Genomic DNA, 19737 nt, shown 5'->3' with positions numbered 1-19737 from the left:
GTCCATAGTCAGGAAACCATGACTATCTGTTGATCAACGAGCTAGTCAACTAGAGGCTAACTAGGGACACGTTGTGGTCTATGTGTTCACACATGTATTACGATTTCCGGACAATACAATTATAGCATGAACAATAGACAATTATCATGAACAAAGAAATATAATAATAACCATTTATTATTGCCTCTAGGGCATATTTCCAACACGGTCACTAGTCACTACGACCATGACTCCACCGTCATACACATGCGCATTTCTACTACACTGTTATATGTTGGCTTCTTTCACTGGTTTGGAACTGCGTCATCTCGTCAGGGCTGGAGTTCTTTTGTAAAGTTTGCTAGGCTGGCAGAATTCGTTTGGTGTCGGCTATTCTGTAGCTTGGGGAGCCAACTTGATACACACACACATAAAAAAAATCTTTTTTGAAGAAAAAAATGTGGATAAGTCACACGTGGTCTGGACAGCTTCACGGACTGTCAGTGCAATTTACTAAAAAATGAACAAATCCAGACTTGCTACAGCAATCACACAACAATACCGAAAACTAGCCAAACTTTAAGCATCAATATCTAACCGGTCCTCACGTACCCATATCGAAGAAGCTAACAAATGGTAGAACACCGTCAACGCATCATGAGAAGAGATACATTATGATATTCCTCATCTATGAACTTCAACTTTCATTGCAAAATGCTCCTTATTATGAGAGACAAACTAAACATCAATTGGAAAAGGCTTGGCATAAAACCCTGAATGATGACGTCAGCCTGCACCGCCAAGATCACACCGAAACTCGGATGCATCTGCCTCTGTGCTACCACTTTGGCATCCATAAGATCGGCATCACTCCCAGTGTCGTTTAATGACGTGCATAACCCTAACACAACCAACATACTCAATTTCTCGATTTGGAGTTTTGGACTGAAGCTATCATCCTCGTCGTATGGAAAATTTTGGTGGCTAGGAACGCAGAAGTTTTAGGGATATCAATGAGCATGTCACAATCATCGTTAAAACTATAGTTAGTGACATGACGCTCTTGGCTTATCAGCTTAAAGAAGCCGATTGAGTAATGGTACATAGGTGGGGAACACCCACCACCCCAACTTTGTTGATCTAGACATGGTAGCAAACATGGGAACAATGACACACAAATAGTAGATATACTCTAGTGGGAAGTATCGTCATGTGGTTGGAAGCACACCGCTCGCACATTGAGAAGTCAGACTTTGACATATACTCTAGAAAGCTTGTGAGCGGTATTATGCGGCTTTTGCCTTTGATAAGACCACCTTCCTCCTAATGAGCATATAATGGAACAAGTGTGGAAATCCTGCAATCATCCAGATGAAACGAAGAGGTGTCTTGTCAAATCCTACATATGTATACCTTTGGTCAATAATTGTAAAGAAAGTGTACCTGGAAAATAGATACCCATTAGAAGAACAGATGCATAGTGGTAGTTGAAGGAGAAATTCCATTTATTGGGCATTTGAAGGCAGTATTTATTGGAGGCCTGACAGTAGTCACCGACGATATATAGAACTGTTAAGCAAAACTCTCATTGAAGTGACTAACATGGAGCTCTTCATGTCTTTGGTTATTTGGATTACCTTCATGTAAGGCAGTGTGACGTATATGAGGCCAACTTCACTTAACATACCAATAGGATAGAGTATGAGGAACATGTTATACCTACAAACAATCGGTACAAAAACAATGAAGCTAGCCGCTTTTAACGTAAATATACTAAAACAGTAATACATCTAAGATGTGAGATTTCTTTAGATCCAATACCAACCTAAGCCATAATAGCCAGAAATGAGCAAATCCAAATGTCTCCTTCATACCATAGTAAGGATATCTGATGACCTGCAAATCAATAGCAATTTTACCATAAGATTATGATCAAATAAAGAGAATTTCAAAATCTTGGATTGATTAGGTTCACATAAGAAATGTCGTAACTGCGGGTCTTAAATTAGTGATCTTCAAGCGTTATTCTCACATGAAGAACCAAGAGTCATTTTTCAGTGTCTTATGTTGATTCTACTTTCTAAATAGATGATGTTTCACTTGACTAATTTCAAAATATCCATGGAAGCAACATCTACCTCAGTGATGGACCATGCTAGGATCAAGGAAGAAACAAGAATATGAGGGCGTGTCTGCAAGAAAAGTGTACTTAATGATCAGGCAATATTGTTGAGAAACCAAATAATCATTAGCTTATATTCCCATTAATCGTAAGTGTAGAATATATGTGTGTTAAATATTTCTAGGTTTGACCATAGTAAGGAAATTACCGGCGTCAACAACATTACTTGATACTACTTCACAAAACATAAATATGCCTACAGATGCTCCACTTTTGAATTTATAGCATAATTCTTTCCATTGTTTTATTCTTTATGAAAGTATTACCATGGACTATTTGATGATCAGAAATAAAATGTGATACGTGTCTACTTTTAAGAGTTGCAGTCTACTTTTAAGAGTTGCAATAGAAGTTTTAAATCAAGAGCTTGTTTTGTACATCACAAAGTGGAAATGATGGTTTTCTATCTACAGCTCCAGACTTGCTTAGTGATGCGTTGTTCAAATTGATACCTCAGGAAAGCTCCACAAGACACCTCATGTAACAAACATCCTTCCAATAAGTTGTAGAATTGTTGCGGAGACAGGAGACTTCACAATCCCTTTCATGAATTCAGTATTCAAAAGAGTGACGATTAAAAAGGAACATGATACTGTATAACGATAACATAATGAAGAATCCTTACCTACAAGTGAATGAACAATCTATGCTAAAAGCAACGCCGTCACCATGCAACACCAAAATGGTTAGCAACTCACATTCATCATGTTCAAAGAATAAAAACCTATAAACTTGAACTAAAAGATACCATTAAGATTTTAACACAAATTTCGCCCATGAACTAAAAGATACCATTAAGATTTTATCATCTATACCAATTTCTTTGGTTATCTTCAAAGCTACCACGTCGATCCGTACATGGTCATTACTTATTACTTCTTTGTTTGAATGCTCAGGGGCATATGGCCTTTTGGTGCAACTGTCTAGAGACGGTCGCACAATGATTATTCAACCAATTTGACTGGCGTGCTAGTAATAGAATATTTGTCTAAGTCATTTAACCCCATTATCGACCGACTGTGGTCTTGTTTTTTATTTCTATTTTTATCTTTACTGTTATCATGCGTCTTATTTATGTTGAATAGTTTTTTAATAAAATGGTTGTGTGCATCACGATGATGCGGAGATGGGGGTTATCCCCCTTTTAAAAAATTGTCCATGTTTTTATTTATACCATGTTTTGAGAATCACAAAAAGGTAGCTTTTGAGAATCAAAGGCCCACGGAGATATTTTTCCACGAGCGAGCGAAGGCTAAGACAACGAGGGGCACATGCGATTTGTATGGCATATAATTTTCTAAGCCTGCAACAGACCCACATGTCAGCATAGTCACCCAAAAAAATGAAGAAACATTCTGCACCGGCGAGGGTAGTGTATGATTGATGTACCATCGACCCTATCGGTTCACACGACCAGTCTCCTAGTAAAATGACAAATAAGAGAAATACACACCGACAAGAGGACATTAGCAACACTAATTAAGTTTCCCAAGCTATCTGAGATAGGAGTATATATGAAAGTGTGACTATACTGGGCGCATCGGAGCGCACCGTACCATCTAGTTTAAACTTAATTTGTTGAACAAATCATGCACCTATGCAAATAATTAGTACTTTACGAAGATAAAAGGTAAGAACCATAGTGCGCAACTGACATGAAGAAGAATACCAGACCTCCATTAAAGCGGCAGTCTGCGTGACCAGTAGCGGCTGCTCGATAGCGGTGTAGATAGCCTCAGGCTTCCTCTCCAACAATGCCAATGTTGCATAGCACAACACCTGTGCCCTGCATGATCGGAATTTAAGTGCTCAATCAAACAAAGTAACAAATGACCTCCTTTTCATCCGTCAAGGCATAGCTTTGATCTTGTATGACTTTGTTTTTTGCCGGTGTGATTATTTATGTGCGTATGTTAATGTTGACTGTGTGCAGCCTAATTATGTAGAGATTGGGTATGTTCATTGTGTTTATATATATATATATATATATATATATATATATATATATATATATATATATATATATATATATATATATATATCCTCATAATGCTTAATTTTGAGTTGATAAACTTCATCCTTTGCCAAAAAATAAATGACCAGATCTGTCTAGAACTTAAAAACAATGGCTGGAACACAGACCATCCGAAGAACGCAGCCCAATTATAGACAGAGAGGTAGAGCCGGCGCACCACCGGTCCCACATTACCCTCCATTGCAGAGCTACCTGGAAGAAGCAAAGATATTGGGTGTGCACTAAGGCCCCGAATAACTTACCCTATAGGTGCACACACATTGGATGCAGTTAAATACTACCACTATCTTTGGTTGTGCCTTTCTCGAAATAGTATTGGGATTGGAATGTTAGCACCACTCAACCTGATTTAGCTTTAAGTTGAGGACGTCACTACAGGTGTTTGGTACAGATGGTTGGGGAGTGTTAGGGGGAGCGATTGCTGCTGCAACCACCCTGCCATACCATACACGTGATCAGAAAATATCATCACAACATCAAAAGTGAGTGATGGTGCATATGTCGATACAATAAATTACTTTTTCCTTTTGTTCTTCACATGTATACGTGCAAACCATGTCATAAGTAGCTGGTCCTTGCACGAGTTTGATTGAGAGAAAGCTGGTTATCATGTACTCTTACGATCTTATATTTCTTTACAGAGAGAGTACTCTTGAAAAGGGAATGTGTGTAAATGGCGTACAAAACTGAACTGAAACATCTTAATAGCATGTCCTGATGACACAGGAGTTTGGGAGTGACTTCTTCCTCCCTTATCAAAGCCCGCCGCCACCCTAGCCCTATGTCCGCCCGCCAACCTCTTCCTTTTCTTATTTTTGCCGCTGCTTTGAGATTAGGGTCAGACAAAACCTCGACACCGGTTGATGAAGGCGGCACTGGGGAAGTGTCTGCTCCGTTTGCCTTAAACGAGGAGATGTGATTTACGGGTTGCGGCAAGAGAAGGTGGGTATAGCTGCGCACTAATGTTGATATCTTTCCGAGCTTGGTTGGTAGCCACTGAATGTGAGGTTCCAGACTATACAGAAGGTCGGTCGTGCGTTTGTGGCCGCGATCCCTTCAACAGGTTTGTGGGCAGTAGTGGCGAGTCATCTTCGATGGTAATTTTTGTCCCCACGAGGCGGTGCTCCGCTCTGGCACGCATATGGCGTCGTCGATAGCCGCTCTAGTTGGCTAGAGCTGCCCCATTTGTCGCGATAGAGGCCAGACGACAATTGTCACCGACGGGTCAGAGGGTCTTGGACCTTTAGATTCGGCGGCAACGGTGTTCCTCCTTGGTATGTTTGTCGGCTGATTCTGTCATCATAGTCGAAGACGGGCGGAACAAGAGTTGGTCACGGTGGTGTCGTCAGATGCAAATCTACCACACCGACTGTCACTCGCCGGGACAATGCGGGACTGCCGGCGCTTCCCATCTTGGGATTTTGTTGGGGTCGGTGACTTTCCTTCCTTTTCAATCTTTGTTACGTGTGTGATGACGACGTTCACCATTTGGAGCCTTTGGTGGCGACTGAATCTTGCTGCGTTTGTGTGGCTTCTCACGTCAAAACCGTCCACGATGACTAAATCTTGTTGCGTTTGCGTGGCTTCTCACGTCAAAACCGTGCATGCACATAGGTGTTGGGATTGCAAAATGTAGTGGCGACAATGCATGATGGCTTTGATTTGGTAGTGCTTCTCGGGTACCTAGTCTTATTTCCCGGTGTGAAAACCCTAAATCTGTCAACACACCGCGTGCAATGTCCCACTCTCTGTGAAGGAGCCTGAGTTGGAGGAAGCAATCCTCCTGGTGGTAATAGGTGGTCCAAGTGGTCGCTACTACTGGACACGACCATCCCCAGCGAGCACGACCAGTGCGCTGTTGTACGAGCACCGGCCCCAGATCCATGGATCCCAGCGTCCTCCGACAAGCCACATGCTGTCACGACGGGGGACACGCGTCCACCATGGCTACACTTAGAACCAGGCCCTATGGAGACGGCCGTCGCGGTGGCGGCAGGTGTTCATAGCAGCCGTCACGTCGTCTTAGAAAATGAGGGTGAATGGGGTGGCGAGATAAGCCATCCATTTCTTTCGAAGCCATCTCGTGATATATCACTTGTGCGTATTTGATTTTAATGTAGTTTGAATGTGGCTCGTTGGCTATCCTATTTCTGATCATCCCTCTATCACCTAGTCCCTCCGTTCACAAATATAAGATGCTTTGGATATGTCAGTATGGACTACAAATGAACTGAAATGAGTGAACAAATACACTAAAATGTATCTACATACATCCGATTCACAAAAAAGTTAGAACATCTTATATTTGTGAACCAAGGGAGTACTTTTTAATCCTCCTAATTTTATGCATGGGCGTGTGCCCATCACTATATTTGTTAAAATAGTTAAATAAACAAACAGACCAATAATCTTATCAGAAAACCACATTAGTATATAACATCTTTGAGAGAAACACAACCAAGGATATACAAATAACATTACGACGTAAGAAAAGATTGAGTACAATATTTTCTGCGGGGTACAGGTACAATGGAGATGATAAATTATAACAGTGAAGCTTTGCCTTCACTTGTATTTATTTTAGAAATCAAATCGGGTAAAAAAAATGATCCTTTTGTTAGCCCATTTCAAGTGTCTCAACTGCTTATTGTTGTGACCTGCCATCTTTTTGGGGACTTACTCACTCCCGGTGGCAAAATCAAACTCAACATAGTGGATACTAGGGATCAATCCCTAACAAATTGACACGATTACATAAGAAATCTCATCCATATCCATCGCCGTTCAACAAGGCTACAGAGGAATTATTCACTTTCGGCGGTGAGCATCATGAAATTGTTGATGCAGAATAAACCATCAATTTCAAGTTGAACTATTGACATCATCATAATCCTCGATCTCTTAGTCAGGGTGATGACCCAAGTTCTCCGATAAGAGGCTAAGGTTGTCGTGGAATCCCTCGTCAAAGAACCATGTAGAAGGCATGTACTTCAAAGTACTGGTACATGGGATCATTTACCCTATATCGGTGTACCGGCTCACTGTGTGCACTAGCTATCGATGCACAAATTATCTATAGCGTGCATATGAAGGTACACAAAGTGGATTTTGTAAGTTCAGGTGTGACACAAGGATCTCATCAACAGAATTGGCAAGAAATTAGAAGTTTGGGACACACAATGTAACTAGGTTCAGGACCCCGAGGTTACTAACATCCCACCTTCTTGCTTTTGTGGATCTCTAACCATCTCAATGTAAGATATATTACCTGTTTTGTGGTGGCTAACAAGAGCTAAACCCTAGTGTTCTTAAATCTTGGAAGCAATCTTGGATTCTCGGTGCAATGTCGATGTACATAGCTTCAAACCACATGATGGTGTTGTTGTTAATATCAAAATTATCTTTCTATTGGGCCTTCTGGTCCTTTGTATAGGCGTCCCTTATTGTGGGTTCCAAGTAGTAGAAACCAGGTCGACATCCAACCATCACATGACAAGGAATTGTCTTCCTTATTCTCGATGAACCTAGAGTCCTAGACTCATGTGATCTTTCATATGAGCTCTGGTTCCACATCTCAAACACCTCTAGATAGAAGATTCTAGAATGCCTGCTGTCTATATGCACGCATGCATTCCGTGGTCTTTTTTGTCTTGTATGTACACATATACTTATACATAATAAGGGCACACATGTCGATAGCCGCCATTGGGGTCCCGTGACTCACATAAGAGGATGTTGGTGTTGTCTGGTGGCAGAGTGAAGGTGTTCCCACCCACGAAACCATCTTTACCTCCCAGGTTTAGAGCATCGACAACATCGACTGCTGCCACCACGTTCACCCGACATATGCTCCTCTCCATCAACTCATGTATTGAAACCTCTTTTTCGCCACCTCCTTTTGAACCAAGACTAGAAGTGAACCCACGGTCGGACTTGCCACACCACATGAAGTAGCCTCACGCAACACAATGGATGGATGGTCCACTCTCGTCCCACTGGCCAAAGAAAAGACTAACATATGGATACCGCTAGGATGTAACGGGGGTGATTCATGACCGGGAGGCCGCTTCGCCTTCCTTCCATCCCTAGGTGAAGATATTGTCCATTCAAGCGCCGACCATGTAGAGAGGTCGAGCAGTAAATGAAGGAACATGGTACATCTAGGAGGGTATTTATGTTGCTTTAGAGGAGGAGGAAAATCATATTCCTAGTGGGATTATTTATGGTACACACACATCCGGAGACATACATACCATAGTGCAATATCTGGAACTTAAGTATAGGCATTACTTATTACAACCACAAATATCGTATGGATGAAGTGAAGCCATTGGTGCACTACATTCCATTTAACATAATGCATATATCGTTCATCCTGATCCATTCCTATTTGAAGACATCTACCAGGTAGCGATGGATGCAATCTGCCCATGCTCTATCAACATTTTGGATCGACTGGATGCACTTCCAGATGGCACTATTGCACTTGTAACCAGATCCAAACCCAATCATTAAAACTCGGTCTCCCTTCCTCATTTGGCCTTTAGCTTCAGTATACGCTAGATCATACCACAAGGAGCTACTAGATGTATTCCCATACCGATACAGTGTCATCCTTGATGGCTCAACATGCTTATATGATAGGCTGAGGCTTCTTTGAACTCCATCGATCACTACTCGTCCACCAGCATGGATGCAAAAATGCTTGAAGGCTTTGCTGAAGTCAGGGATATACAACTCGGTCCTTGCGTTGAATAACTTCCGTGTGATGGAGGAGAATAAAAATGACAATAGTTCTGAGTTCGGGAGAACAAGTGGTCCAGTTATGGTGAGATTGTCCTTGAGAGCCTTACCAGCAATATCCAAAAGGGCTTTTGATAGATGAATCCCTAGATAACCCTCATCATCTTCTTGTTGGAATACGCAACGGTAGGCATTGTCTTTGGCGCCAGTAGACTTCCGAGTGATGTGCAAGAGCTGAAAGCGAGCTTTTGTTCTCGAGGTTGAAAGGAGCACGACAGCACCGCTAGTGCGGAATAATGCATTGGTCACCAGCATCTCATGCTTTGATAAGTCCATTTTGCATCATGCCTTGATATTGATATTTATTGCATTATGGGCTATTATTACACATTATGTCACAATACTTATGCCTTTTCTCTCTTATTTTACAAGGTTTACATGAAGAGGGAGAATGCCGGCAGCTGGAATTCTGGGCTGGAAAAGGAGAAAATATTAGAGACCTATTCTGCACAACTCCAAAAGTCCTGAAACTCCACGGAAGTTATTTTTGGAATTAATAAAAAATACTGAGCGAAGAAAGTACCAGAGGGGGCCCACACCCTGACCACGAGGGTGGGGGGCGCGCCCTACCCCCTGGGCGTGCCCCCTGTCTCGTGGGCCCCCTGTCAGGCCTTCGGTGTCCATCTTTGGCTATATGGTGTCTTTCACCCTAGAAAAATCAGAAGGGAGCTTTCGGGACGAAGCGCCGCCGTCTCGAGGTGGAACCTTGGCGGAACCAATCTAGGGCTCCGGCGGAGCTGTTCTGCCGAGGAAACTTCCCTCCGGGAGGGGGAAATCGTCACCGTCGTCATCACCATCGATCCTCTCAGCGGGAGGGGGTCAATCTCCATCAACATCTTCACCAGCACCATCTCCTCTCAAACCCTAGTTCATCTCTTGTATTCAATCTTGTCTCAAAGCCTCAGATTGGTACCTGTGGGTTGCTAGTAGTGTTGATTACTCCTTGTAGTTGATGCTAGTTGGTTTATTCGGTAGAAGATCATATGTTCAGATCCTTTATGCATATTAATACCCCTCTGATTATGAACATGAATATGATTTTTGAGTAGTTACGTTTGTTCCTGAGGACACGGGAGAAGTCTTTCTATAAGTAGTCATGTGAATTTGGTATTCGTTCGATATTTTGATGAGATGTATGTTGTCTTTCCTCTAGTGGTGTCATGTGAACGTCGACTACATGACACTTCACCATTGTTTGGGCCTAGGGGAAGGCATTGGGAAGTAATAAGTAGATGATGGGTTGCTAGAGTGACAGAAGCTTAAACCCTAGTTTATGCGTTGCTTCGTAAGGGGCTGATTTGGATCCACATGTTTCATACTATGGTTAGGTTTACCTTAATACTTCTTTTATAGTTGCGGATGCTTGCAATAGGGGTTAATCATAAGTGGGATGCTTGTCCAAGGAAGGGCAGCACCCAAGCACCGGTCCACCCACATATCAAATTATCAAAGTAACGAACGTGAATCATATGAGCGTGATGAAAACTAGCTTGACGATAATTTCCATGTGTCCTCGGGAGCGTTCTCCTTCATATAATAATTTGTCCAGGCTTGTCCTTTGCTACAAAAAGGATTGGGCCACCTGCTGCACCTTATTTACTTTTGTTACTTGTTACCAGTTACAAATTACCTTATCATAAAACTATCTGTTACCGATAATTTCAGTGCTTGCAGAGAATACCTTACTGAAAACCGCTTGTCATTTCCTTCTGCTCCTCGTTGGGTTCGACACTCTTACTTATCGAAAGGACTACGATAGATCCCCTATACTTGTGGGTCATCATGCTTCCTCCCCATGTAGTACCGTCCAGTTAGGATCTTCGTGGACATCACGAGTGCATGTGCACCATAAGGCATCGTTTGCAAGATGTTTCTGGCAAGATCCACGCTAATTATCCCTGTGCTGCACCCCATCCCAAAGAGCTGTGCAATCCGGATGTCACCTCGAAGCTTGAATTTTCTCATGATCATGTCAGCAAGGGATGGAGTTGGGTTGAAGAGGCTGCAGTTGACGATGAGTATGTCTATCACATCTGGGTTGAGGCGTGTCTTCACTAATAATTCATCAATAATAGTGAATATGACCATTTCTGCCTCATCACGAGTTTTGCTTAGACAGTAGCCTGGAGGAATATACCATGTGCTAGGGGGATAGTAAGTCTCATTACCGAGACCTAATCTCTCAAGCATTCGTTTCATGAAGTGGACAATGTTTTTATTAGAGTTGGGAAATAATCGGATGTGTTCGAGGAAGGTGGACATGGGGACACGTTAGTTGCTAGGTCGGAAGCAAGCATAATCGACAAGGTATACAACATGAGGACGGTGGATAAGGTAATGCAAGATTGTGACAAATGATAAGAAGGTTGCCATGAAGAGGTGCACTGGTTGGAGGGTATGGAGACATGCAGAATCTTATTAGGGCCGAACACTACTATAGCTTTGAGTAGGATGGTGGCCATGAGTGATACCATGATTACGGCGAGAAAGTTCTTCATGATGAAATGAGAGAGTAGTCTTAGGTGCCTAAGATTAGGTGATGATATAGTGTTGTTTCTTCAAGAGTTATGGCTCTATCTTGTGCTGGTTTATGCTTGGAAAATGAGGAGGCGGAGGAGGGGAAACCTGGCATGGGCTTTAAGCATCGGTTGAGGCCACTCCAAGTATTTTGGGTAGTTCACCCGCAAAAAAAAGTAATTTGGGTAGTTTGATTGCACTCACATGCATGTCATGTGTTTTTCTTTCTCCAGATTGGTATTTAACATGTTAATTAATTACCATGAGATGATTAAATCATATATGCATGAACAAACAAGCTTACTACATGAGCGTTGGACTAGCTAGCATGTCACCTCCTTGTGGACGAAGTACGTTCTCACATGATTAGGGGTGATGCGGTCGGACACGTGGCGACCAATGGGATCAGGTATGTACAGATCAACCTTTGGAGAAGGGATGCATAAAATTATTTTCCGGTTGGGCGACGGTATATCAGCATACGCATATGCCCGTGGCTAGCGGAGCTAATGTCGAGCATCCCCCAACATCAACCTACCGTCCTTCTCACTATCGCGCATGGAGTGTGGCGTCCATGCATGCATGTGCCCCGGTCATGCACAAACATGGGCTACATCTATGTGGTTGTGTGGACGTGCTCCATCTCCTCATGTGAAATCCTGTACGTCTCGATCGTGTCATAATATTCCATGTCGGGCACACGTTTTAGAGATATATAGCACCCTTCATTCATCGTCGTTGTCACTGTCATACTCTGGCATCAAATGGCCGTGAAGCACTGTGTACGACATCCCTAGGCAGTCAGGCACTGGACCAGTTCCCTCCATACTCCATCTTTTCCATATGTAGTGCATTTTTGTTTCTGCATTTTTTTTTTTTGAAAAGTTAAGCCTCACAAACTTTGACCAAGTTTGTGGAGAAAAGCATTTACATATAGAATGCCAAACATATATCACTAGATTCATCATAAGATGTAGTTTCATATTTTATATATTTGATATTGTAGATATAGATAGTTTTATCTCTAAACTTGACCATTTTTTTTACAGAATTTGACATTTCAAAAAATCTATACGCACTACACTGTGGAATGGAGGGAGTACTACACACATACATGCACATTTTTTTCTTTTGCGAGGACATACATGCACTGTTTGCTGATGTTCACAATGGGTGCAGTGGTCATTCTCTGCTATCAAGCATATGGCAATCCAATTGCACCCCTCTCGTATCTCGGCTTTCCAGATAGATCTTGCTCCATAGTAGAAAAACTCAACTTTGGCCCTGTTGGTTCGGCTGTGGATTTCTAAAAGCAGCTGTGAAAAAACTGGAAAATCTGATGTGAAAAAGATGTGGGTCATTTGGCAAACCAGCTTATACACCTTTTTCAGAATTTGGCCCCCAGCAGAATCAGATTTTGGAAAGCACGTCCTGGGTTGCTTCCGCTTTTGGTTCAGATTTTGGCAGCGGATTTCTGGAATCGGATTCTGCTGGGTTCGCCCTTTGGTTCAGATTCTGCTACGCGACAGTGGAATCCGTCGATAAAAACTGAACCAAACAGGGCCAAAGAATAATTACTTTCTCGACACTAACTGGAGGTCATTTTCTGTCAGCTCCCGTTTCAAAAAAAATTGTCGGCTCAAATTTACAAAAGACATATGTGATGGTGCACATCGAGATACCGTTGATTAATGAACTCAGGACCGCCTACATGCATGGCAGCCATGCTAGACAACCACCGTTCTTGGCAATTAGCATAGTTTTAGTTTGAGTTTTTGTTCTAGTTTGATATGTTACTTGTTTTCTTTTCCAAAAAGAAGGACATACCCGAGGCCTCTCCATCGATTGATGCTGTTAGATTTTATGGGCCTTCGCCCACTAAATCTTGCATCTCAGCCCAATTGAAATTCTAAAAAAATACCAAAGGTCCCTTTAGCTAGCATGTCAATTGTGTAAGTTTATTAATATTATACTGCTAGTGAAGTAGAAAAGCATCAATATAAAAGGTGGGTTGCTCTACTACTCTTTGTAGTATGAGAAAATAAAGCAATAAGACGAGCTCTCGCCCACCTACTCATGTGCCGCGTCGCGTCGCGTGAATGGAGTTTGTGCTAATGTCATCCTCCTTGCTGAAAGAAATAATTTTTACATGGCGGTACTCTAGCTATGTCTGCTATGCCATGGTGCATATTTGTCATGTCAGTAATCTTATGATTAATCTTATGATGATGCTAATCTGGATTAAGCTTAAAAGAAAATGACCTAATCTCCTAATAGATGCATACAACAACATATTATTAATTATTTTAAAACGCCTAACAATGATTCCAATCAAATCGGTTTAAATAAACCTAGGCCATCCACGAAGGGCAAGCCTCGTATTAGCATCTTCAAAACCTACCAGATCCGTCTGATTCGGCAAGCATCGCTGCCGCTAAGACCCCTGAAGAATATTGAGAGGGGCCGGACGTCGTTGATCCACGCGGCTCCAGCCACTCGCCAGGTCTGCGTCCTCTAAGCTCGACATATCGGACCTCTACAACCCGCAGCTCCACCACCAAATGTGGCGGACACTACCAGAATAGGGTTCTATACTGACGGCCCACCGCCTCGACATAGGGGTAAACCCCGTCGGGATACCCCTATGCCGACGGCTGCCGTCGGCAACGTGTACGTCGGCGTATCCAGGCCGATCGATACACCGCCTAATTGTGCCCATATGTTCCAGGCCTGCTCGGACCCGGATGTTGGCTTGACGCTCCTAGAAGAAGCCCTTCATGCCACCACGGAGCAACCACCGCTCTGCACGTGCGTTGTCAGCATAGCCTCCAGAAGCAACCCCCTAAAGTGGGCTCATGCTAAAGGCCCATAACAGCCAAGATTCACCCCAGTGACTCCGAGTAGATACTCCCCACGCCGGCATGGATCAACCCCCACGCTGCATGCGCGCGCCTTCGGCACAACCTCCAAATGCATCGTACTTCCCATCTTCGACCCAGAGCCGATGACGTCGGGCCGGATCAACACGATAGTGCCCCGTAACTCCACCACACCACATGAGTCCATCGTCGGCTGGTGCAGGCATGCCTCTGCATCGTTTCCTACGACAGATAACATCGACTCTGCCTGAGCCAGGGTCATGCCGCCATGTAGAACATCCATGTCTACAAATGCAACGTTCCACTCTCCGTGGAGGAGCCCGAGCCCCTCCTGGTGGTAATAGGTGGTCAAAGTTGCCGCTGCCTCTATACATGGGTCACCCCCGGCAAGGACGGCCAGCACACTATTGTACGAGCACTGGCCCTGGATCCATGGATCCCGGCGTCCTCTGGCAAGCCGTGCGCTGTCACGACCCGGGTCACGCGTCCACCATGGAAACCCGTTGAACCAGGCCCTATGGAGATGGCCCTATCGGTGTCGGCAGGTGTTCTTAGCTGCCGTCATGTCGTCTTAGAAAATGGGGGCGAATGAGGTGGCGAGATCAGCGATCCGATTCTTTCGAAGCCATCTCGTGATATGTCACTTGTGCATATCAGCTTTTAGTGTAGTTTGAATGTGGCCTGTTTTCTATCCTATTTCTGATCATCCCTCTGTCACCTACTTCCTCCGTTCACAAATATAAGATGTTTTAGATATTTTAATATGGACTATACGGACTGAAATGAGTGAGCAAATACACTAAACACATGGATTCACAAAAAAGTTAGAACATTTTATATTTGTGAACCAAGGGAGTACTGTAAACTAATATAAGATTTTTTTAGATCACTAGATGTAGTACTTAGTGATCTAAACACTCTTATATTTTTTTTACGGAGGGAGTGCTTTTTAAGCCTCCTAATTTTAGGCATGAGCGTGTACCCATCACTATATTTGTTACACTAGTTTATTAAACAAGCAGATCAATAATCATATCAGCAACGACATTAGTGTATAACATCTTTGAGAGAAACACAACCAAGGATATACAAATAACGTTCCAGGGTAAGAAAAGATTGAGTACAATATTTTCTGCGGTGTACAGGTACAACGGAGATGATACATTATAACAGTGAGGCTTTGCCTTCGCTTGTATTTATTTTAGAAATCAAAGCGGGTAAAAAACAAAAAAAGGACCATTTCAAGTGTCTCTCAACTGCTTATTGTTGTGACCTGCCATCCGTGTATTGCCGGTGCTTGTTTTTGGGGACTTGATCTGGACTGGATAGCGGTGGATGCACCCTGCCCATGGTCCATTGGTGTTGGGGGCTGGAACGATGCACTTCCACACCACGCTGTTGCATTTGAAGCCTGAGCCAAAGCCGATCATCCATACGCGATCACCGCGATGCAGACGGCCCTTGGCCTCAATGTATGCTAGCTCATACCAAGTTGAGCTGCTGGATGTGTTTCCGAAGCGGTGCAGGGTCATCCTCGATGGCTCAACATGCTCGTTGGACAAGCTGAGGCTGCGTTGAACCTCATCGATGACCGCAGTCCCACCAGCGTGTATGCAGAAATGCTCAAATGCTGTGAGGAAGTTGGGCACGTACACTTTGAAACGCCCGTTGGTCAGCTTTTGTGCCACAAAGGACATTGCTAACAAAAGTTGTTCCGAGATTGGGAGGACGATGGGTGCAAGGGTGACGATGTTGGCTTTGAGAGTGCGGCCGGCAGCAGCGATAAGGTCCTTGGAGAGATTGACACCAGTGTGGCCCTTGTCATCCTCCTCCCGATGTATGCATCTATATGAGTTATCATCCGCCGCGGTAAGCGTACGCACGACAGACATGAGCCGGAGTCGGGCTTTGGCGGCGGACGTGGACAATAGCACGGCTGCTCCGCCCATGCGGAACAGGCAAAACGGCAGAAGCATAGCTCGCTCATTCCCATCATAAAGAAGGGGGGATATAGTTTCCGTAGATACCACCAACGCTCGTGCGCCTCGGCGCCCGGTCTGTAGAAGGTTCCTCGCAGCCTCTACTGATATCAGCCCAGCGCTGCACCCCATTCCAGATAGGTGCACACTGTGGATGTCGCCTCGCAGCTTGTACTTGTTTATTATCATGTCGATGAAGGACGGTGTTGGGTTGAAGCCGCTGCAGTTGACGACTAGTATGTCGATAGTGTCAGGAGAGACGTTTGTCTTGGAAAACAATTCGTCGATGGCTGAGAAGACAACGAGCTCAGCCTCCTCGCGGCCAGCCTCTAATGTTAAGTACTTGTTCCATGGGATATAGTGGACCGGTGTGGGCAAGCAGGTCTCCTCGCCGAGCCCTGAGCTCTCAAGAAGCCGCGACATGAAACGAATGCTCCGCTCGTTGAGCGTAGTCGATTGGCGTGCGCACTCCAAGAATGCGGAAAAGGGGACGCGGTTCAGATGAGTGCCATGGAAGCAGGCGTAGTCGACGAGGTACACCTTCCGTGGTTGTGATAATAGATACATGGTAACTGCAGAGGCTGGGAGGAAGCATGACAAGAAGAGGTATGCAGGTGTAAGGGCTCTGAGCCGACCCAGGATCTCATCGGGCCCGAGCCTTGCTACCACAACAATAGTGGCTGCCGCTATTGCTACGGTCACCATGGTTAGGAAGTTGTCTACTACGAGCTTGAAGAGAAATTTGAGGTTCTTCCAAATTCCTGATGAACTCATGCCGCCAAAGCGCAAACATGTGGTTCTATCTGTGTGCGTGTGAGTGTTGTGAATGTGAAGATAGACTTGTCTTACATATAACAGCTGGTTTTATTGCTACCAACTACCAACTAATTGTGCAAATGAAATGTGTCCATTAATACGGTGGAGCGTTAACAATCACATGTTTTTTTATAGATCACCGAACTAAACATATTGTGCCAAATAGCCCAAACAGACATAAGATACCCAAACCATTCTGATAACGTGTAACATGATACTTGGATTTTTTTTCCCCCGGTCGATATTTCATATTTCTGATAACGGGAACTCTTGCTAGAAAGGTGTAACACAACAGGACCATGTGGTTGTGAGGCCAAACTGGTGCCCCTGGGCTTCTTTTAGTTCTTCTTGTACCACCACTGATGAATGATGAGAGCTCGTCAGTGATGCTTTTTTGTCAACATTGACGGGCATCCAGTGGAGGGGTTTAAGCGCCCTTCGCTGAAGAACTATTCTGTACTACTTACAACGACAACGGCTAGGGCTATTGGCACAGTTACCATCTCTAGAAAGTTGTTCACGCTGATCTTGCTCACATATTTGAGGTGGCGTGCGCGCACCTGTGTTTCTGGGCGCGCACGGGAGAGGCTGTACGGATAGAATATGGCCGGTGTGCCCGGTATCGCGGTCCCATATACGGACGGGGAGGTTCAAACCAACTGATTTAATTGTTGTCAACCAATCCATGTGTTTTTTTATGGATCGTTCCTTTGACACTTCAACAAACTAAGCATGTCATGTGGTGTTTCTTTGTCTGAACTATATCACATTTTTCAACCTGCGAATTCCCAACCTGCCTTGGCAAAATTAATGGGGCAGTAGTATGGTGGCAGCTTATCTATGATAGTCATTTTTTTCGAATTAAGGGATCCCCAATTCCATTTCTCGAAGAGAATGTTCCCTGCAGGACTGTTCCAGAATTATGATACATATCCAAAACAAAAGGACAGACACAAAGACCGAATAATTCTGACTACTTTATAAAGCCGTCTAGGAAGGTTTTTACATTCCACCATCACAATAAGCAGAGCAAAAAGCCTACATGAAGGCATTTTTCTACTAAAAAACGGTCTTCCCTTCATCCGGCAAGCTGCAGACCCCTTCTTTCTACTAATCAGCTGCAACTCGCAACAGCATTGTTGCACCTCTGCTTGTATGCCTCGTAGTTCTTTTCACTTATACTATGAATTCCAACAGTAAATTAATATATAACATTTTCATTTTTCTCTATCATCTCTTAGCCAACAAAAATGCGTAGCAAAAATATAGACCAAGACTAAGCTTGTTATCAAAAACATGGTGAAAATTTAAGACTAACCTATATAACCTTGGATGGACACAGATTGCATAAAGTACTCTCTCTATTCACTTTTATAAGACGTTGTAGACAATTCAGGCAGCGCCCAAAACAGTTCAAAATGTCAGCTGTCTGAAATGTCTTATAAAAAAGAACGGAGGGGGTATTAAAAAAGAAGTACATCGATCATCCAGATCACTGCTTAAAATGAAATAAATGTGAATTCAAACTCAATTTTTTAAAAGAAGATAGAGAGAGAAACGATTACGAATGACCTCACCGCGTACTCAAAACTGAAGCCCTGTGAACTGAACCACCTTTTGCTAGACTGTGCGATGGGATGCTCCAATGCCAAGCCAGTCACCAGATTAGAATAAAATTTCTAGCACTTGTTAAAATTGGAACCTGTGTAATAGTACTTGCGATGTTCTGCCCTGAGATTGATATAAAAAGAACAGTATTCAGCTTATTAGCCATAGTTCAGAAGCAGTGTTTGACAGGTTCATATTCATTGCGTCTTGCTACATATTTGTATGTCTGTCTTCCAAGCAAGCACATCAAAAGTTGATCCCTGTTGAAATTTTTCTTTAGCTGCTGTCATGGTTGATCGATTACATGCCAAATGAAACAGGCAGCCACACGGATACACCAGAGAGAGGACTCTAGCTAGATAAAGCAAGAGCTGATATGATTCATACATGACTTACTGAAGTTGTGTCTACGGTCGACATAGTGTACAAGATACTCGTCAAGGTTGTAGGGTCTGGCATCCGGAGTATAACCCTGTGTCATATCGTAGACGAACTTGTGCTTGGCTGCAACCCTCCTGTGGTTCTTCTTCTTGTTGATATGATAGATGCTGAACCCATAAGATTGCTGATGACGGCAGCCCAGGTATACTGAGTCGGCAGAAATGGAGGGGAATGTCTCCGTGGAGATGTGCAAGCAGTGCGTCAGGCCGACAAACACCGCGTTCTGACCAAGGCTCCTGACGGGGACCAGCCTCCTGCCGGCGATGTCCACCTCCAACAGCTCAATGCGGCTGGTGATGCCGCCCACTGTGAATAGCTCCTTTCGATTGTATGCCTCAACGCCGCCGAACCGCTCCATGCCTCTCCAGTACCGCACCATCAGCATCCTCCCACCGGTGCCACGGACCAGGAGCGAGATAATGTGATTGAACCAAATGTAGTCTTTCTCGGCAAAGCAGCGCTGGTCAACCACCTCCACCAGCCGAGGTATCGGCTGCA

General features: G+C 43.8%; 1 protein-coding gene and 1 pseudogene across 1 annotated transcript; both read right to left on the bottom strand.

Annotated features, from left to right (window-relative positions):
* Nucleotides 1-1106: 1106 nt before the first annotated feature.
* Nucleotides 1107-4386, bottom strand: LOC109759920 (very-long-chain (3R)-3-hydroxyacyl-CoA dehydratase PASTICCINO 2B-like; annotated as a pseudogene).
* Nucleotides 4387-15082: 10696 nt separating this feature from the next.
* LOC109759919 (3-ketoacyl-CoA synthase 5-like) lies at nt 15083-17176 on the bottom strand. Its single transcript, XM_020318750.3, has one exon. It carries the CDS (start codon nt 17146-17148, stop codon nt 15637-15639), a length of 1512 nt encoding a protein of 503 aa, XP_020174339.1. The 5' UTR covers nt 17149-17176; the 3' UTR covers nt 15083-15636.
* Nucleotides 17177-19737: the final 2561 nt, after the last annotated feature.

This window comes from Aegilops tauschii, chromosome 6, assembly GCF_002575655.3.
Source record: "Aegilops tauschii subsp. strangulata cultivar AL8/78 chromosome 6, Aet v6.0, whole genome shotgun sequence".
NCBI classification, from domain to species: Eukaryota; Viridiplantae; Streptophyta; class Magnoliopsida; order Poales; family Poaceae; genus Aegilops; species Aegilops tauschii.
The sequence above is the reverse complement of the archived record's forward strand: the minus strand, read 5'-3'. Positions and strand labels throughout refer to the sequence as shown.

What these genes read in the sequence shown, in the direction of transcription:
- LOC109759919 (XM_020318750.3), bottom strand. Translation starts at nt 17,148, where the DNA reads ATGAGTTCATCAGGAATTTGGAAGAACCTCAAATTTCTCTTCAAGCTC.